The sequence below is a fragment of the Echeneis naucrates genome, chromosome 6 (assembly GCF_900963305.1).
Source record: "Echeneis naucrates chromosome 6, fEcheNa1.1, whole genome shotgun sequence".
NCBI classification, from domain to species: domain Eukaryota; kingdom Metazoa; phylum Chordata; class Actinopteri; order Carangiformes; family Echeneidae; genus Echeneis; species Echeneis naucrates.
The window spans coordinates 21,083,754-21,105,999 of NC_042516.1; the positions used below are offsets into that span (position 1 = coordinate 21,083,754).

At 42.9% G+C, this 22,246-nt stretch overlaps 1 protein-coding gene across 1 annotated transcript in view; it reads right to left on the reverse strand.

Annotated features, from left to right (window-relative positions):
• The window catches only part of syngap1b (synaptic Ras GTPase activating protein 1b), an 84,838-nt gene extending 68,680 nt beyond the window's left edge, over positions 1-16,158 (reverse strand). Inside the window, exons 1-2 of the mRNA XM_029504224.1 lie at positions 15,881-16,158; positions 699-804 (exon numbers count right to left, since the gene is read on the reverse strand). Coding sequence (XP_029360084.1) covers positions 699-804; positions 15,881-15,898 — 124 coding nt within the window. The 5' untranslated portion in view covers positions 15,899-16,158. The remainder of the gene's footprint in view (positions 1-698; positions 805-15,880) is intronic.
• Positions 16,159-22,246: the final 6,088 nt, after the last annotated feature.

Sequence of the window (22,246 nt, forward strand, 5' to 3'; positions counted from 1 at the left end):
GTCAGAGAAGAAACGGTTGCCTCAAGGTTTGATCAGATGTGATGCTTTTATCGGCGCTCACATGCAGAGTTCTGCTGTGAGCGTCGCTACTAACAGAGAGAGTAATGACTCAAAGGAAGCAGAGACTTTACATCATTGTTGTTGCCATGCAACAGTCCTATTACTGCAAGCAAGCTAACCTAAAGTAATACAGCTGACAATGTTCCCGTAGTTCTAAATGGACAGGAGGAAGAGAAGTTGAATAAAGTTGGGATGCATTCAGGGGCCTCACAAAATCAGTCAGACTTTTCACATCCGTGTTGAAATGAGACTCAAATGTCCATTTCAGCGCTGAATCTAATACACAGTACACACTAATAAGCAGTTTGGGTTAGTCAGATGGATATTACACCAGCTGATCTTGCAGTTTTTATTTAGAGCATAATTCCCTTTTTCTTACTGTCCCCCAGCTGCAGTTTAACAGGGACTAAAAATAAAGAGGAAGGTTTTACTAAAAGCTGCTGAAACCTCTGACTAGCTTTGACTGGCACATATGGTACATATTATCCTTTGAATAAAAATGGCAGCCTCTCCTTCAAGATACTACTTTGAATTTCATAACATCTGAATTTCATTTCAGAAAAGGGATGAAATGGGAAAATAACTCCCAGACGCTGACTCAGGATTGAAACCGGATATCAAAGGTTCGTTCTGCTCACCCATCTCGGGATGGTGCCTTCCCTCAACAGGAACGCTGACTGTCCGCCGCAGTAGCTTGTTCCTGTGAGACTCTGAGCGCCTCTCGCGCATCAGCAAAGGGTGTACCTGCACAGAGAGAGCACAAAGTCAGTGCACAGACACACAATCCCGATACACTGCGTCGTCAAGACATGTGCAGAATATAAAGACACAAAACGCAATTGTGCGCTTATAGTGTTTGAAGAACCTCTGTGGTCACAGTGTGCCTGAGAATAAATTGGATTACGTTATTGATTTTATTTTATATGTACACATATATATTGAATAGATGGAATCATTAAAACACCAAAAAGAAAAACCAAAGTTATGACTGAATGGAGAAACATCTCATGAAACCATGTAGATAAATCGTGCGGTTCATGTGAGGTCAGATGCCGTCCACAGGCAGACAGCCGGTGCATTACATTCTTTGAAGTCTTCCTCCAATCATTTAACAAAAGTAAAAGCAAAGATATTTTATCTGGTCAGAGACAAAGTTAGATGTCAAAAAAGGAAAAAAAAAAAAAAAAAATCAGTACATTGTACACACACACACACACACACACAGAAAAAGTAAACCATTTCAGAGTTTCACCACGTTTGGCCTCACAGTCCCTCAATTCATAAAAGTGAGACTTGAGGGAGAATAAATGGGAGAGTGTGCCACTAATCAGAAACGCTGGTCCTTCTCAAACATCACGAACGTCACACTCGGAAAATACACCATACTTCCAAGCACAGACCTATAAATCTTGGCTCAACAGCAAAGCCAATACTTTGTCTGCTCCGAGTCCCAGCACGCTGAGAAATACACAAAGAAATAAAAAGTAGCTGCAGAAATACAGTTTGAGTTTTGTGTCCAAAGAACTTTCTGCGATGCTAAGGTAGCTCAACGTCTGTTTCATTTTCACTGATTTCTACATTAGGGGCTCCTGGAATCTCGTCTCTTTTCACCCCTTATTGGTCGTATGGCCTTCAAACTTCACTCTTATCAACCCTGTTTTCAGCAAACAATCTCAGGTAAACCAACAAAATCCTGTCGTGGGCTGCGATGGCGGGAAAATCTCCAGGTAAAGAACCAGATATTTGTGGAATCAAAAAAAATAAAAAAAATAAAAAGGTGTGTTTTTTTTTTAGGTTTTTGTAGTGTTTCTCTGAAACCAAAGGAACTGAGAAAATGAATTACTACAGATTGAAGAAACGTAAATTTAAACCTGCAGCAATCATCGTCACACACACACACACACACACAGTGGCAGGCGTTGTCTTCTATCTGCACAGACTGACACAAAGTCAACAAGCCAGTGGGAACGAGCGCAGCCTTGTTTGTTGCTCTGCTTCTTCACTTCGCCCTACTGAGACTAACATCTGACAGGAGCGGACATCAAAGACGTGGTTCAAACAACGGGAACCAGCAGCAGAAGGTGGTGCTAACTGCACAAAGCGTGACACGACAGTGGGGCCTGGGGGAGTTTGGGGCGAAGCCAACAACAGTGAAGGACATTGGCAGGTCATATCGGGGCATACGTCCCAGAAGACAACCGAACCCTGTTAAGATGAAAGAGTGTTGAAGCAAGTGTTTGTGACTGTTTGTGCGCCTGTGTGTGCATCTCTGATTGTGTACCAACTACCATGTTGTGCAGACGTGTGTGTCCGTCTACGTGAGGGTGCATAAAAATTTAATGCAGACACTACTTCACTTGAAACTCACTAATAGACTCCAGTGCTACGCTACAGCTGGCTCACATCAGGCACATGAGCGCACACACACACACACACACAAAAGCAACATCTCTGCTGCAATAATCTTGTTAGAGCAGCCAGGCAGAAGATGCTTCACATCACAGCATCAGGATCCCCGAGTATATGAGTCCCTTTATCCAACTTAATCAGGGACAACAATCATAAATCAACAGCCTATGTGTTTACCGCTCTGCTTGTGTGCACGACTACGCTGCAGCGCGGCGCTTTCTGGGGACCAGCACAGTCCTTGTTGCACTGAAATTACAGCCAGCGCTGTTTGATAAATATATATATTAAGCAGCATCCATTTTTTATGAGGCCAGTGTGAGGATACACATTCTCGTACTCAGATTGTTAATTTCCCCGACTGCTGGACGAGACGACTCGTTATTTATCAACGTTTCTCTCTCGCTGGCAGTCCATCGCGTTAGTGTTGCTGCAACATTTTGGCTGTGATAATCGCTGGATATCTCAAACTTTGCTCTTTCTCTAACTTTTCACCCAAAAGCTATAAAAAAAAGAAAAATTCCTGCTCCACAGCCATGTTTGGCAGCATTTCCCCTCTTGGCCTCTCCCCTGCTGCTCATCTTGCCTGGTCTATGAATAATTTAAAGTGGCCACAGTATATATAAACTATATTATACTTTACTTAACCAATAGCCCATGAAACAAGCGTATTATATCACACATAAAAGGCGTCGTTTGGCACGACGCAAAGCGGAAGCTTATTAGGGACATAATAAGCCCGTTTCATGACGTGAAGTGAGCAGTTGCTTGTGTGAAACGGTGACAAGTTGTGGCAAAAAGGAACAGACACACAACTATGATTAGTGTTTCATATCTATTGATTAATAAATACAAAAAAAGCAGATGCTCCTGGCTGCCTACATCTGCCTATTAACCCTAATCCTCACTTTGGTGCTCTTTTGTTAAATCCCTACATCGTCGTTTTTTTGTTTTTTTTTTGGGCTCCCACTCGCAATATTGTTAAATACTCGTTCAGGTGGTTGTAGTTATCCTCACAATTAAATATACTTTATAATATAACATACTGTTATGTCTTGTCTTGCCCGCAGTGTTCATATTTTCCTGTATTGTGGTTATTTATAGTGAAAAGTGAGCCGTTGGGTCCATTATGCTCAAATCTGAGTTGGGACATTCGTCTCATTTCCTCCGTTCCTTCCTGCAAATCTCATTTCCTCATTTCTCCCACTTTCCTTTGAATTCTATAGAACCACCGTCCATCTCATTCTTCTTCCCTTCGCCTCTGCCACATTTCCTTCACTTTCTGTGTAATAACACTCTTGGATTTCTCTTTTGTTCAGTCTAAGCGTTTGCCTCGCGCATTCAGACGAATGCAGGAAGATGAAGAAAGTAAGTCCCACTCATTTACCGACCAAAATAACCGCAAGAGACCATGTTACAGGCACAGACGTTGGCAATTTCACATAAATTGGCAAAAATCACATAAAAACACAGCTAATTGCTAAACAAGTCTATCACTTCAATGTCTGGCCAAATCTTACACATTTCACTTTTAAAGGAAACGTGGTTACAACCAAAAGTTAAAAGATATTCGCAAATTATTGTGTTTTTCCAGTTACCAACATGAAATGACCACTTTGAGGCGTTACAAACAGGAAAAGCAGCGGCGTTCTTTTGTTTCCTTTTTTATTGACATTAATAACGCATTACCTGCTATGATCAGTCAAAATGTCTGTGACAACACGTGAAAAGTTGCTTTTCACTTTTATACCTCTGAGTATAAAAGCATAATCTGAATCTGAAAAAAAAAAAAAAGGACAGAAAAACATTGATGACATCGAGCTTCAATCTAAAGTCACTCTTTCTTCATGCTGCCTGCTTTCGCTTTTTCTTTAACCCTCTTTTAGTTGTCACTGCCAGATTAATACAGGAAGCTCGGTTCAACTAATTGAATATGTGACTAAGAGGAAATCTGATTTGATCTCCTGTGCGACCAGTTCTTCAAAGATCGGCAGCAGATATGGAGTCACAGCTGTGTAGTGTATTTTTCTTTTGACATTGGTAATTTATGGCGTTTCTAAATATACATACCAAGCAAAGTTGTTTCCTAATGCCAGGCTGACTGCTGCACCAGCTCCAACTCCAATAAAGAGGAATCGGGAGGGAGTTCGAAGAAGTAGCCAACTCAGACTGCAAGTAATATCACTGAATGGTTTTGAAGTTATTGGAGGGATAGTAGTGATTTTTTCTGCAGGGTTAAAGTGATGCTTCTCTCCGTCCAGACTTTCAGCTGTTGCCATGGAATCCAGAGGAGACAAATTGGGCTGGCGTTTACTTTTATCAACAGTATGAGTTGTATGAGAAGGTTACAAAGGAGTTGTTTGGTGAGCTCGAGCACAGCTTTGTGTCTGTTCCGTCCACGCACACTTCTGTTTCCTGTGCGGGAATCAGAATAACGGTGATGTCAAATCCATCCATAAAAAAAAAAAAAAAAAAAAGTTCAGTTCTTGAGTAGCCATCTTGAAGCCAACACTATCCAATTAGAAGGCTCTAAACATGGTCGTTGTCCATAATCACGTGTATTTGAGCGAGAACAAGCCCACTCGGTCGCTCCCCTACTGCGGCCCTGCCCAGTGCTACTCATTACTGACAGCTTGACTCATAGGAAAGATCCAGAATACCTTTATTTCCCATCGTGATGCATCATTTCACAAATAGGCTTTGAACCACTGCTTCCAGTTGGGGGACACCTGGAGGGTATTTTTTCCACCCTGCGTGCGGGAGGATCTGATTGGTTAGATGTCATTGGGGTCTGCAGCTGGACAACACCAGATCAGGGCTTGCCGTGAGTGGGCACGGGAAGCTGAAAGGGCTGCACTCAGCATCCACAGAGAGGCAGCCTTAGGCCAGCTCGCTGCATTTGAATCAGTTTAGATGGTGCACTTACACCTCATCCATAAAGCTAAATGAACAATTACATTTAGAGCATAATGTACGGCCGCCGAACAAAAAACAAAACAAAAAAAAAAAACTATTGTGAAAAGACCTGGTATGGTGCCAGCTAGAAGTCGCAATGTCCATTAAACCCCACAAAACACACCGAGGCGCATACAAGCCCACGCCTCCCTTCTCACCTTCTCACATCAGGCCATTTTCCACATGAAAAGAAAAAGAAGCGATCAAACAATAGTGTTTCGTAAGCGTGTTTCAGATGCTCTTCAACGGCCAAATAAGCACTTTGTTTGGAGCATGTTGGCGCTCTAAAAATAACTCTAAATGTATTATGCACATATGAATGAGACTCTTCCTTCTTGCCAGCAGTCGGGTACAAAATGTTCACTCAAAGTTCACTCTAAGAGTAATGCTGGAGGAAAAGCCTCGGGGGGGGGGTGCATTCAAATCAAAATGGGCTCCCTGAAAAAGAATGCATCTGTTTGATAAATTTTAGATTAGCTCGTGAAATTTCTGCCCGAGTGCCTCACTACAAAATCAAAATCAAAAAAACGACTAAATGCGTGTTAAAAAGCACCAAAGTGATAAAAGGTCACCTCTACCCCGACAGCCAATCAGGGGCTATTGATTTTCAGTTTGGGCAATCAACCCAAAGTAAAACACGTTGTGGATGAGAAGTGAGGACTCCACTCTGTTTTACTGTGTTACTAATATCAAAATGGTAAGACTGTTGTTAAACTGGGGGGGTGCAGCGGTTGGCACGGTCGCACTACACCTGCCTCAGTCCGAAAGAATGTGTGTTGAATGTTGTTAAACTAAAATTACACTGTAAGGCAAACTCAGGTTCAAAATAACATTGTTTTTATATATATGGCAACATTGATAGAAATAAATGACACTAAATAAAACTGACCACTGGGCTTTGGTACTGAGGCCGGCAGGTCCAGCTCCAATGAAGTGACTCTGAATGTGCAAAGGTAAGGACGCAATGTTTAAAAAAAAAAACAATTTTAACACATTTCATAAAGATGTAGAAAAGTGTCTTAATTCTGGACGGCCTCACGCCGGCTACAGTTAGCTGAAAGGTCAGAAGATCCTGCGGTCAGTGATTAAAACAGCCGCACAAAGCATGACCGGTCAAGTGAGCTTGATTTAAGAAGCGGTTTTTGTCTTCATCAGATTTTAAATTTCACTCCTATCAGAAGATGTTGCCGCTTGCTGCTGATGACGGCGATAAACTTGTTGAAAATGTGGCGTGCCGTGCCTGAAATTGGACAGGACAGTGTTGACACAGATCAAACATCAGAAGTGATGTAAAAGAACATGTTGGTTTCCTGCGTGTGCCCCCACACGTCCTCTTTCTTTGCTTGCTTTGTGCCCAAAGCAACTTCTTGCACACTGCTGGCACATTGCAGCACCGATGCTCACACAGTTGCACACTCAAAAGCAGTCAGAGTGTGGAAGTTGGGGAATTGAGACGCCGCTATAATGGGCCAGCTCTCGTCTGTCATCTCGCCGGACCAAATGTGAATTACAACACTTGATCACAAAACAGGCTCATGAATAAATCAAACACAAATGTAAGCAGAAGTGAATATTTGAAGTTGTGGACCACGTTTGACTCCAGTTGTGCAACAAACAGTTTCATCCAATTTGTGATGGAAGTTGTTTGCTGGGTAGATGCATGACGAGGCTGTTAGAAAAGGCAGGAATGAAATCGATGCGCTTGATGAGAATCTTAACAATCAGATGGCGAACATGCTTTTTGGATTTCAGTCAGTTCTCCTGAGAAGAAAAGGGGGCGAATAGAGGCCTGGTGTTGGTGTTGGAAGGAGGAGGAGGAAGTTATTAGGGAGAGAAGGAAGAACGGGAGAAGGCAGTGCCATTGATCCTAAGAGGAAAGAGGAGGGCGGTTTTATTCAGCTCGGCAGGACGTAGAGTGTGTGTGAGAGAGAGAGAGAGAGAGCGGGGGTGGGGGGTGGGGGTTAATTAATATGCAAGCCATTATTTTTTTTTAACTAGGCAGTAATCAAATACTCTGGCTAGCTAATTCTGGCTTGACCTCACAAAAATCACACAGCGACATCTGTCCATCTGTCTTTTGTTTGGACACACAAGCCCCCCGCCCTTATTTTAACCATCACAACAGACCCGAGTCTTTGCCCTCAAACATCCCTTTTAAGGTGTGAGCACTGGCCAAAATTATCCTCCCTCTCCCAAAAATATCTGCACTCTGTAAGGTCAACAACTCGAAAGTGGTCCTCACAAAGATGGAGCACACTCGCAGACACACACTTACTCTCCACTCCATCAAACACACGCCCCCGCATTAGGACACACATCCCAGCGATTACAAAAAATAAAAAAATTAAAAAAAAATTGCAGATACACCTGCAGCAAGACTGGAATTAATTTCACCTTAGTGTGAACACACACACACACACACACACACACACACACACACGGTAGGCAGCCAAGCTGGCCAAAAGCACAATCTGTCCTTGAGACCATCAGTATTGTCACGGACAGATGTTCCTCCTCCATCTGACCTACAGTACAGTGTTCACACAAACACACTAATAAAAGCATGAAAAGGGACGACAATTTAACAACCTTTGATCTTGATCTGAAAATCCAACAGATTTTCAGATTTATGCCAGACAGGTTGAAACACTTTCATATGCCCAAAGAATTTCGTAGGATGCAGTTTTTCCTACCCAGAGAAAATAAAAAAGAATGTGTAAAAGGTGTTGCACTGGACCAACGACATCTCAGACCTCTTTGGTCCAATAGGGAAAGAAATTCATCCTTAGATATAACCGCAGGGAAGGCAGTTGCATAAATGATACGCCAAGACACTGAAGGTCCAGAAAAGGTACCAAGAGAGCTGGTAAAGACACTCAAGCCTGGAAAAAAACTTTTTGGATGGTGTTGAAAGCCCACAGGACGAACTGGATCCGACTGTTGGGTCCAGTCCAGCTTTATTTATGAAGCACTTTAAACAACCCAAGGAACCAAAGTGCTGCACGCAAGAATAAAATGAAATACTCAGAGCTAAAATACATAAACAGCTGAATAAAACACAAATGAAATGCAACAACAACAAAAAAAAAACAAAACAAGTTCATATGGTGTCAAAAGCCAAGGAGCAGGAGCGGGTTTTAAAAGGGATTTAAAAGCAGACAACGTGGACTCCGTCCTGATGTGCAACAGCTACAGAAAAAGGTACGACCCCCTCTGACCCTGCGCCCGGTTTTTGGTGCCATCAGGAACAGCTGGTTAACAGACCTCAGGGCAAGGGCGCGTACATGAGGACATTAGGAGAGGGATACACTGTGGGCAAGACCATTTAGAGATTTAAAAGACAAATAAAAGAATTTCAAAATTGATCCTAAAGCGAGCAGGCAGCCAGTGGAGTGATTGTGACTGCAGTTAGTGGTGGTGGGGGGGAAATAGCAGCTCTGGATTTATCTACTGGGATCACACATGAGACTAAAGAGGCCAAGCAGGACACGGATGGAGCCAACCTGAAGACTTCTGGATGCTTTGGCTCCACTGTGCCAGCCAGCGGTAACTACACACAGCGCACCTATGATCTGAGATGAGAGATGAAATTCTGCAGCCTTGCTTTTAGCTGATAACTGTGTCAGCTCACCTTTGGGCAGCGCCTGTGTGTTTACATCGAGGTTTGTCAGGAGAAGACTCAAGCGCACAAACTGCACACATAGGCACACACATGTTGACAAAGCTCAGATGGTCACGTTCCAGCTGAACTGACATGTTTTGCCCTCGGGATGCCATAACTTTGTTGTGTCATGAAAAAAAAAAAAAACAACAACTTATTTTCTATGTAGATTTTTGTTTTTTAAAATGTTGTCTAATCTCATTGGCAGTCACTTTGAAATCGAGGAGGAAATGTGAAATTAAAGGTAATACGGTGTACAGAAAACTCCCACTACGCTGGGACTGTGCAGGGTTGTAAAATAAAACTTATGCAGGCAACATGCATCGTAAGCAAAATGAAGTGTGACTTAGCTCCGGTTTGAAAAATGTTTAATATTGAGGACTGAGACAGAAGTGACATAAACAAACATCTGCCTGACTGCATGCCTAATGAACTGAATTTTGGCTTTTATACTGTTCTGCATCGCCCGAAATGTAGTTCTGGCCGGGTGCAGCACTAGTTTGGTGGCATGTCTTTACACCAATCACAAGAGCCTTTGTCGCCCCTCCAAAACAGAATCTGTGCGGAGCAGGGACTTAGTTTGGTGTAACATTTGCACGGGGGAGCCGTTTTTGTAATTTGATTAAATTAGCCAATTCACACAAACATGTGTGATCAAACGATCCAAACTTTAATCAAAGGTTGCCATTTGCCATCATGGTTTGGGCTATAAGCCCTGAGGTGGTGGTGGTTGTTGTTGTTGTTTCCAGTAGCAAGGGAGATTTTCATTATGGCAACAGGCAGAGGAAATGATGGCCAATGCCAGAATTATCCCCACAGCCTGTATCCAGGGAGCTGCTGTTAGAAACTATCAAATAAATGCCAAGAATATAAAATGTATATAAAAGTGGTGGAGGTTTATTACATGTGCTTTTAGGTGCTAAGTGCATAGGAAAAGTTCAAACCACCAAAGTGTCCAAACCCCAACAGAGAGAGAAAACCTTGCTGAGCACAATTTTTCTTCATAAAAGTGATAAATAGCTGAGGATTGCTTTTAAGGTCATCAAGATCTGGCAGTTGCTCCTGGTGAGTTGGCAGGAGACAAATTAGGCCTACTTTTCCTGTTTTTCTAGATGCCCGTAAGGTATTAAAAAAAAAAAAAAAAAAACTAAAAAAAACTGTACACTATCCACTGTGACTGGCAAATTAATCAAAACACTGAGATAAAAGCCATTTAAATCCTTGTATGTACAGGATGACCTTTTGAAAAATGTTTTATTTCTGAGTGAGGGGCAATTTTTATTTACATGGCACGCAGTAGTTGAAATACCAAACTCTTTTCTGTTAACATCCCCCCGGGGCTTTAGGTCAGCCATCTTGCTGAAACAATCAACCTCTCCTCTCTTCTGCAAGTCGCTGCCCACCTACATCTATTACATAATTAATCCATCCGACTCCCACACGACAGCCACCTGAACGCGCTCTCCGGGGTCATGAGCAAACACGCTATCCCCCCTCTGAGACACTATTCATGCACTGTGACAACAGCAGCTACGGGCTAAAGCCACAGAGGTGGTGCAGTGTGTTTGCAAACCAGCTCATGCGTTTGTGCTTTCAATTTCAGCATCAAAGCTGTAAAAGGGGCCAAGAGAGCCTTGTGAGGAAAGGCCACACTCTCACCGAAATGTAAAATGTCCCAAAAAAAAAAAAAAAAAAAACTAATTCCTGCAATGCCACATCTACATCTGTGTGTTATGGTGCTATTTCCCAGCTCGCAGCACTCACAGGCGAAACAAGGCTTGTGACCCCTGTCTGTTTTTCTTGCGTAATACTGGCACAGTTTGGGGAGCGCAGCCTGGGCACATGACTCGGGGGGGCAGGGCAGTTGTGCGTGTCGGTGGTATATGAAGCTCTGTCACCTCAGATTAATATGAGATGGGAGGAGGAGGAGGTGGAGGAGAGGGTGTCAGCAGCCGTCTCTGTCAGCCCTCTCACTCCCCCTAAAGGACAGAAGGAGGCAGAACAATCTGCAGGGGGATTCAGCGGCGAGGAAAAAGGCAGCAAGGAAACTCAAGATCAAGATCTCACAGATTAATAAAAGAGTCAAAGAAATATAAGAGCGTCACTGCTGCATGTGATCCAGTTTGAGAGGAACTCGATAACACCTCATTAACAAATTTCATCCAAAATCCTGAACTACCGCAACATCGAACGTGTTAATGATCCAAATTATTACATAAGAGGTCCAAAGTAAAAGGGCAACTAATAACTAATTTTATGGTTGATTAAGCTGTCAGTTATGATGTTGTTTATAAATTTGTGTTTCAAATTTGTGTAGCCATGAATTATAATTTTTTTCATTAATTTATGTGATTACTGTCATAATTATTAAACTGATTAATCCTTAGTCTCATTTATTGATATAATTTCATAGAGCTAAAGCTTTCATCATCATATTCCTTATGTTTCTTCCAAACTGTTAAAAAAATGTAGAGAATGCTTACTAAACTACTATCAAAATAGTTGTTCATATTTGTTGTGGTCAAAGCTGAATAAAAGTGGACTGTAATGTTGCATTTCTCTTGTATCTGCATTACACAAATGTTAACTTGACTCCATAGTAAAGTTCCCGGCATCCATTAATCCAGTGAAGCCATTTGAACCACAAAAGGGATATTTCCTCTAATCCTAAAAGGGGAAAACAGCAGAGACTTTCTGCTGCTGCAGGTTGACGCTCACTTGTTTTCTAAATAACACAGCTTAATTTTTCTGCTCTTGAAATATTCTACTAATCACACACACACAGACTGAAGGCGGAAAGTTGTTTTCTCTCAGAATTTTGATCTTGCAGGCTTTTTGGTTTTTGTTTTGTTTTGCTTCGTTTTTTCCTTTCATTGGTTTGTTGTCCTGGACACACAATGTGAAAATGACAACGACAAGTCTATTACGGTCGGCAATTAAACTGAGCAAAGGGTGTTGACGTGTCAGTGCAGGTATACTCCCGCTGTAACCCCTCGAAAGGCGCTGCTCTCCATCACCGGAAACACACCACAGATGCACAATTAACACAAGTTTCCATAGTGACACATTTGAGACACAGCAGAGCGGCCTCACTCCCTGGAGCGAGACCTCAGTTCCCCCGGGAATGAGGGAATGACATCCGCCATTCATAAAACAACAATAGCAACAAAACGAACAAAAGCAAACACACACACAAAAACAACATGAAGTGAGAGGAGCAGCGAAGAGCACAGAAACAGGTGGCCTGTGGGAGAGCCAAAGGCTTCTGCCAGTCACCCCAGAGGGAGGGAGGGGGTGAACGGATGAGGTGAAAGGGTGAGGGCAGAAAAACGCCGGGAGAGAAACGAAAGGGTGAATGATCGATGGTGGGAATTTAAAACGAGGAACGAGCCCAGAGGAGGCAGACACACACAGGAGAGCAGGAATCAGCTCAGGTGCCGAAGAGCATACAGGCAAACGGAGATTCAGAGAGTTTAAAGGTGCGTTTGTTTAACATGGACTGATATGAGAAGAAGAAGAAGAGAGAAGCTCTGCATGAGGTGAGTGGCAGGCATGAATATTTAAGGCCTCTCGCCGTCGCAGAGGTGACGGCTATCAGCACGTCAGTCCTGCCGCCGATCCATTCGCAGCTGCCGCCTTATTGGCACAATTAGACAGGGATAGGCCTCTGATTAATTGAACTGGGCTCTGCATTCAATCCCTCCAGAGCCGTGCAGGTCTCTTATCGGGATCACGGCGCGCTCTGTTCCTCTGAGTGATGACAAGCTGAAATACTATTGGCAGCCATGAACACACGCTACAGTAGAGTCTCCACCCGTACGCTTTGACTTTGGCCACATAAGGATTCATTACTTTCCTGACACGCCAGCACAGCTGAACATACAAGCGTCGACTTTAAATCGTGTACAATCCGCACTGTGCAACACACAAACTGCACAAATATTACAAACAGTGTGGTCGATAATCAAGTGCAACAACTACAATAAAAGAATGAGAAATATTAAAGCAGCTGCGCTGCCACATGCCATACAGCTGCATTCTACCTCTGAAAAGTGCTGATGCTTCAAAAAGAGGGCTCTTAAACAAATTAAAAACGATATCAGCATCATATATAAGGTTTGATGACAGACCTGCCGAGTTCAGGGAGGTGGCCTACAGATTTTACCGGGCTCTGCTCCATTAAAGGTGGTGGTAAGTGGTGCTATAAATCAGCATTCTTGGCTTAACCTGTGCACTTTAAGTGTGTAGATGTAATTCTTTGACGGCAGAGCAAAAGGTAGAAAAGTTGAAGAACAGTACCCTCTCCTGGACCGAAGAGCAAGATGAGATTTTACTCAGGCGGCGACAGTTTTGGTGACAGATGTAGTGGAGTTAATCAACGCTAACGTGCTCTGACTATTTCATCTGATCTGAAAATGATGCGAAAAATATTTTAGAGCGCTTTCTCTCCTTCCTCGGTGACAGTTTGTGAAACAGCATCATTCAGTCAGGCTTTGACTGGCACTTTAACACCCAGTATTAGACTGAACGTATCCTTATCAAGGAACACGATGTTTTTAATTAACTCCTAACAGATTCACATCATACAACGAACACACAACTAGCAGCGGTTTTGGTTGACAGCGCCGATAAAGAGTGTTCAAAACTAAGAGATGGAAGACGAAGGGTGGTGGTGGTGGGGGGGGGTTGTTTTTCTGTCAACAAATCCCATGAAAAGACCAAAACCATCAGACCAAGCCTGTCCATAGTTTCCAGCTTCACTCCTCCCCATCTGCAGCAACCAAGCACCAAACTCATTTGTTCCTTCTACACATAAATAGAAAGTTTCCTATAAAAAAAAAACAAAAAAAAAAAAAACAGCAGTAATTTCCTAAATAGTTGGCAACAGAAAGGAGCATGTGGGACGGATTCACAAATAAGCTATAGAGCCCAGGTAATGAAGCAACATGTCACCCTGTGTAATGGAGTGGCTAATGCGATGTGTTTTAAATGGAGATCCACGAGGCACAAGGGAATAAGGTACAAACACATTTTTATTTTTATTTTTTTCTTCTCGAACATAAAAGACACAAATCTAAAAAGAAAATGGTGTCAGAGTCTCTGAAGTTACGGACAAAATGGGAATTTCTCAGCCAACAGTAGCCTCACTAACTGTTCAAATCCCATTTAGCACGGCGAATATATTAAAAATGAAATGGTTTGTAATACACCATACTCTGTCAATAGCTCAGGATCATACATTAATACTTCAGCCTCCAGTCACAGGTGGCCAAGAAAGAGTTTTAGATATGTCAGTTATAAGTTATTTATCCCACGTTCACATAGTGCTTATAACGGTTTGATGCTTTTAGAGAATATAACGTGAGCTTGAGATGGACTCAAAGTTCACATCAATCTGTGTGATTGGTCGTTGATGGAAAACCAAAATGATGAAAACAAAAACAAAAAAAAAAAAACATTATTTAAGTGGGTCCTGCAGGTCGAGAGCGCCAAAGTCGCCCAAGATCCCACTGTGAGGTTACCAGTTCGACGATGATGAGCCAGTTACAACTCGACTCAAGTTTCCACCCGCAGGAAAATTAAAAACTGCCCTTAAAAGTGAACCCCTGAAAGCGAGCCTGAGGCGACAGTGATTCAGGGAAGTTGGAGCGTCTGGGATAAACTCTAGATACGTTCTCTCTCCTTCTCTCTCTGACCTCCTTTTTAATAGGTGGTAACTGAAAAGTAGGGTCCTCTAAGTAGCACAAAGACTGGATGAAAGTATCTCATGGCAGCACAGCCTACCTATGTTTTTAGTCAAAAAGCATTTTATGTTGTTCACTTGTACCTCCATGCCTGTGCGTCGTTTACACGCCACACACACACACACACACACACTGAGCTGCTCCTCTGAAGGAGTTTGACTGCATTTAATGGCATCGAGTCTGCCGATCAAGTCATTTTAAAGCACAGTCTGGTCAGGCTTTTAAGAGTCGCAGTAATCAATTAATCAATTAGTCAACACCCCCCCCCCCCCCCAAAAAAAAATAAAAAATAAAATAAAATGATTACAGTTGTCTGACAGTTGTTCCATTGTTTCGGCCATTTCAAAAATCAATCAATCACCAAAATACTCAGCATATTAATCAATAATGGAACTCATTGTTAGCTGCAGAAGCCTTCAAGTTAGAAATTATTCAATATTTACTTCATATTACATCTTACCTTGCCTCATAAATTTTAGATTTGTTTGTTCTATCTTGTTTTTGCAAATAATAATAAAAAAAAAAAAAAAAGCGAGATAAAAAGAAGAGATAAAATTTTATTAAAGCTGAACTAATCGTGAAGGGCTGGAGACAGACATTTCTCTCAGGAGTTGGTAGAAAAGGATCCAATGAAGAAATGCTGGATTAAATGATTGCAGAGACACAGAACTGAGTGTGTTAAGGTTTCTGTGTAATGTGAATGTACTATCAGAAGAATATGATTTGGCCTGTACGGTGTTGCATGTAAAGAGTGTTTGCAATCTGCATTTAATCACTACAGTGAATAACAGAGTCTTAAAGCATGCTTTGATGCATTTGTTGAACCTTTGTGTTTGCAGGTTTGAGGTTGTGTAAACAATCAGCAAGGTTCAAACGTCACTTTCTAAAGAGAAAGTGCAAATGGTGGGATATGTGTTTCTTTTGAATTCATTCTCATGTGATAAACGATGAATGGCCGTTTAAAGTTTTGTTCTACTCTTGTCGAACTCTAATACTCATGCCCCATTTTTAAAATCAGTGTATCGGTGCATTCGTGGTGTGCAGAGTACAATACCTCCTCCTGGTCCAACATGTAGAGCTGATTTCCGGAGCTCACACGGAGATGGGGGTTCCAATGGTCGTGGGGCGGACGGTCGTGCTGCGGTCGGTCGTAGAGGGGGTGGTCGTGCAAGGGCCGGCTGTAGGAAGGACGGTCGAAGGAGGGACGGTCGAAGGAGGGACGGTCGAAGGAAGGACGGTCGAAGGAGGGACGGTCGAAGGAGGGACGGTCGAAGGAGGGACGGTCGAAGGAGGGACGGCTGAAGGAAGGGCGGTTGAAGGAAGGGCGGTCGTAGGCGGGACGGTCGTAGGAGGGAGCGTGGAAGGAGTGGGCGTGGGAGCGATGATGGTGATGATGATAGGAGGGGGGGACGGCACACCTTGCATCTGGACGGGAGAGAAAGAGGAGGGACAGGTGAAGGGGGTGGGGAGGGAGGAGCGGAGAGAGGAAGGAAAGAGGTCAGTTAGGATCATCAGCAGGAGGGATGTCATGCTGTGACACGTCTGTCCTCATAATATCAGCGTCAGGTGGAGCAGAAAGAGGCCACGTGACATTACTGCAACCAAGAACACCATGAAACAGCTGCTGGTTACACTGATGGAGACAAAAACTCCACCCTGATTGTCAGGCAGGTCGCCATGTGCCAATCACACAGCAGCCACACCCCCACGCATGCCCTGATTTATTACCCATTTTCCTTTGAATGGGACCATAATTTAAAAAATGATCATTACATATTGAACAAGACTTGAGACCATAAACTCATCAGGAAAACATTTACTGAGGTCATAAATATTGAGAAAAGTAGGCCATTTTCTCTGATGGATGCAGGTTTAGCTCACTTTTCAGACCCGGATTCTTTCATACAGTCTGTTTTTCCCACACCAGGCTTCAATCAGCTTCACGTTGACACAAAAGCAGAACGGCCTAAATTAGGGGTCTTTTAATACAAAAGTGAAATTAGAGACTCACGATGTGCTCTTAATGTGAAGTTTCTGTTTAAATTCACTGGACCTTCCTTCATCTCTGCTTTCCCAAACATAATCCCCTTCACACAAATCAGACAGAAAGAAACAACTGTCAGTTTTTAAGACTGAACTGAACGTCTTTCTTTTTTCTCTGCACATCATCCCGAATTGAAAACAACCGCCGGTGACTCTGCAGATTAGACACTTTGGATTTGAAAGTGTCTGTTAGTCACACGGTCACAGCTAAAAATGATAATTGTCTAATTGAGGTCCTAGATTCAGTTCAGCACCAAAATCTAATCATCTGTTCCTTGGCCCGAGGGCGGCCGGTCCACCAAATCTGTTCCTCGGTTCCTGAGATATCCTGCTGACAGACAAATATACGGAGGAACTGAACTAAAATCTTCTCGGCGGAGGTGAAATAATCTTTGACGTTATCCGTGATTCAGATGAGAATCGTTTAAATAGATGTAGAGGGGGGGAAAAAAATGGAAATGATATCTGAGGCCTCAGAGCTTCAGATAATTAAAGGAATTGATCACACAGTATTGGAGACATTAATATGGATTTTTTCTCCCCCAGGTAGCTGTTTGACTTTGTCTCCAGTGAAAAATGTGCAGCTGTGGACCTTTGGTAAATGAGGCACTCTGTCTTCTCGTTCTGTGCTGCCGTCTAAGTTTTCTGGCCTTACTGCACTGTTTGAGTGTTTTTATTTATAGGTTACAATCCCAAATATTAAAGAATAAAAATGTATTACTGCCTCATCTTTTTTTTTTTCCTTTTATAATCCCACTCACTCAGTGCAATATTGACCTTACCCCTCTTTAAAGACTACCTATTTATTATCCTCATTTGAGCTTCAGACATTTTTATTTCTTTTCCAAGAAGCAAGAGAATCTCTCTCATCCCTCAGATTAGACCGCTGAGCATTTTATAGTTTTCAGCAACGGATACAAAAGCAAACGTCTTGAGGCGGTTTCTCTGACTTTAACCCGCCTGATGCTAGAATTGAAAAGCTCCATCTTTTTTTTTTTTTTTTTTTTTTAGAAACAGCCCAGCCAAACATGGCCTGGAATTAAAACACAGTCTTCGCACACTCCCAACAGGCCTAATCAATTGTACTTATTTGAAGCAGCTCGAGAGTCAAAACAAAAGAGAAGATAGTATCAACCTACAAGGCAAATCACCTCTCTATTAGATTCTGTTAGAAGATAAGCTACCAGACAGCTGAATCTCCCTCTGGGGATTAATAAAGTTGTTCTGATTCCGATTCCACTACTATCAAAATTACATCCGTTGGTGCAGAAGATCCAACTGAAGATAATCTGAATATCAGCAGCTGATGTCAAACCTGATTTTGAAACCAAATCCTGAGGTCAACGAATTGAAAAAGGCCTCTGCTGTAATGTTCCCTGAGCGGCTCCCGCCTCCTGCACTGAGGAAAAGCCCCGTTCGCACTGACAGCAGCAACAGGCTGTACTGCAAGAGCAGTGTGTGCACACACACACACACACACACACACACACACAACACATCTTCATGTGGTACGGCAAGCAGGAAGCAGGACACACAGATACTTGGCTCTGCTGACCTCTTTTCTTTTTTCCCTTTTTAAACATACGAGTCGGACCGCTGCGCTGCACTCTCTGCCATAGTGAGCCAGAGAGAGTCAACTGCAGCCCACAATGCAACACCACCGTCTGTCATAACTGATTATTTTACTGCATCAGCACTTCTCCCCCCCCCACCCCCCACCCAGTGTAGACACCCGACAGTTGACGGCTTCAGGGCTTCTCCATCCTTCCCCATCGGAGTGGAAAAGCACAGCCGACAATCATCTAATTACGGCAAAATAACAACTCAGTTGATCTCTCAGGTTCCTGTTTGAATTATGAATCAAGCTGCTGAAATATAGATGAGCTTCTAAGCAACCAGAGCTAATTAATATGAACAATTCAAGGACGGGCAAGGAATGGAGCACAGAAAAGTAGAAGCAGTCGGGGGGGGGTTGTCTTATCTTCAAACCAATGTTCGGGGTTTTGCTTGAGGGCTCGGCAATCAGACATATGGATGATATAACAGATTAAAATCTGGGGCCTTTGTGGTTTCGTGACCACTTTAAACACTGTTAGCATTTTGTTCAGTCCTACAGATTTGCATATCTACACAGTCACACAGCAAATTGTGAAAAAAGTACAAATTTGGGTGGGCAGAGACTGCAGGCCGCTGTGATGAGGCTGTTTTAAAGGGTCACACTCGGCCTCCCCGTCTGCGTTATCCCACAAAAATCAAATGGAAAAAAATTATTACATAAAGAAAACAAAAGACATGGGTTGATTTAATGCTATCCTCATTAGATTTTTTATTATTTTTATTATTTTAAATTTAAACCAGAGCTTTCTTGTTGTCACTGTCGATTACGTCGATCTGTAGAATATTTATAAAAAAAAATAAAAAAAAAACTACTTGTGAAAACTCTCCACAAAAAAGTCCCAGGACACAAGATGTCATTAAAATGTCCTCATTTTTTTTTTTGTTGATGTTTTTTACGTAACAACAATCACTAAATGACTACTCCCAGCCTTTCTTACTTTTTTTTTTTTTTTATTACCTCAGTAAAATCGCAGAATACTGCAGTCAATGGCAGATATTGACAAATTATAGCCAGAATTTTAGCCGTGCTTGCAAATTTTTGGGAAAGGGGAATATTGCACTTACACAAATATCTAGACATTTTAGTAGTATTCAGATGTTTGCATACTTTGAGTCCACCTTTCTTAGATTTGACTGACCGCTCTGGAAAACACAAAAGATTAAATATCAGAGGAACTCAGACAGGATCGTGTCATGGCTGCAAAAATATGAATTCTTAAAGGGAGAAAGTTTGAAACAACATGAAGAGTCACAACCACCTCTGACACGGACTTGGTGGCTGACTGGCCGGATGAAAGCCCCCCCCCCCCGATCCCCCTTCAGTGAAAGGCACATGAAAGCTGCTTGGAGTTTGAAAAGAGAAACGGCCAAAGAACTTTCTGGTCTGATGAAACCGAGCTGAACTGACTTCATGCCTGGTCAGGGTTGAGGAAAAGGTGAATCTGGACACACAGCCAGGACGAGGCAGAAGTGACTGTGAATGCAGCTGTGTGATGACTGCGAATGTCCTTAAGCGGTCCGGCCATCAGAGTCTCGACTTCACCCCAATCGCAAATCTCTGAAACCTGAAAATGAGAGGATCTGCAGAAAGGAATGGAAGAAAATCCTCAAATCCAGGTGTGAAAAGCTTGTCATATCACGGCCAAGAGAAGCTGCTTCAAATCAGCTCGGAGCAAAAGTGACACTGATGGAAGTAATATCAGATCTCACGTGATGACTGAAATAATATCTATGATCGCAGATCCTCCACTATTGTGTTATATTTTCAAGATTATGACTGAAATGGGTGCAGAACATTTTACCAACCCTGGATTAACAGCTGGAGGTTTTATATTCTCTTATCTTTTACGCTGAAAAGCAGGTTAAGAAGCCAAAGCATCTTTTTGCTACAAAAAGCTAAAATGAGAAAAATGTAATGGCTTTCATATAAAATATATGTATATATATATATATATATTTTTTTTTTTTTTTTTTTTTGTGAGATGTTAGCATCTCCCCATACATTTCATGAGGACGAGGGAACGTGCACTTCTGCTCATCCATCACCGACTTTTTCTGCAAATCTTCTGAAATGTTTGTTGTTCTGGAGCTGGAACTGTGCTGATTTTAAGTCAAACTGATAGACGCTGAGTAAGGACAGTGAGAACGCGCTGCACGGCGTGCTCTCCCGTTTCTCTGAAGAGCACCTAAGCCCCTCGAATCCAAACTTTGCAACCGCGCAGAGCAAAGTCATGATTCTAAGACACTCACTGGAGGATAGCAGGGTGAGTCATCCGGAGCCCAATCTGCACTACTCTACTGTAGGCCTGCCTCTCCACCCCCGAGGCTGCCTATTAACGGCCTGTGAAGCGCAGTGGACAGAATTTCAATGAGCACACTCATTCTTGTGTCTGTCTGTATGTACGTACGGGGCGCTGAGGCGCGGCGCCACGTTGCATGAATGTACTATAACGCAAAGAAATGCTGAGACGCTTCTTTTCTCTGCTCATCTTCTTCTACCTCGCTTTCTTTCATTTGCTCTCTACAGTCTGCTCTGTGTTTCCTCTCACTCTGCCTTTGTTCTTCTCTCTCTCCTTCCCTCACTGTGGGCTCCTTTTCCCCCATTTCTGCCATCCTTAGCAGTTTACAAAGAAGAAGGCCGAGCACCGATCGGATGACTGGTCAGCCTGAGTCGACTTTGTCATTGCTGGAACGCGACAGGCCTAATGTTGATTAATACACATCGCTGGGCTCCAAAACAGTGCTAAAAATAAAGCTTGCAATATCCCCCGGCCGCCCAGGGCAGATAACGTACTCCTGCGAGCATGGCGAACCGAAGCATCTCACTTTCTGAGCAAGGTGGCACCACTCGGTGCACGTGTCAATAAAAAAAAGTGACCTCAGCTGCACCGCTAACGCGCGTTATTGCCTTCGAACGGATCATTGGGAAATATTGCAGCGGAATACAGATGGGAGTTACGCTGAGAATGAGCATATACGAGATGCAGTGCTGCACTTTGAGAAGGTGTGAGTCAGAGTGGTGCATATGTGCGGTACAGTAGACTGCTGTCAGTGCTGAGTCAAGGGGGGATGTCAAGTGTCAGCAGCGGGGTCGCAGAGGCCCAGAAGTACGAGGCGTCTTGCTGAACAAGCGCATTGTTCATGCCCTCAATTCCGCCTGTAGGGCTCCTGAGAAACTCCAGCTCAGCGGACTTACATCAGTTCTGGCTGTTGTATAAGATTGGCATTAGCATGCAACACAAAAATAAATAAATAAATAATAAAGAGGTAGATTCAGAAATCCGGCTTTGCTTCATTAAGAAGCTAATCTGTATAATTTCTCTCCTCCATAGCACAAAATTACCTAAATACATCTGTGGGGGGTTGATAGGTTTGGTGATCAATACCAATTACTCAACAATTACCTCACTGGGTGGTGAGACCTCTGGCTTTCAAAATTCAATATCCAGCCAATGCAAATTTAAGCACTCTACTTAAACCAAATACTCCTCAAACATCTCAGAAATGAAGCAATCAAAGGAGCAATTTGCCGATGACGACGATGAAAGCGTCAGTTTGGACCGCATTTTGAATCACGACGCCACATCTGCATGTCTGAAATACCTCAACTTCAATCATCACAATGAAAATGTGACTTAATGTGTGCCAGTCAGAGGTGGCCATCATTCAGCCGTGCTGAAGGAGTCTCGGATTGAGCAGCGGATGGTGGCTCAGTGGTATCTTTCTGCTGTATTGTACTTGCATACTATCACTGTGTGTA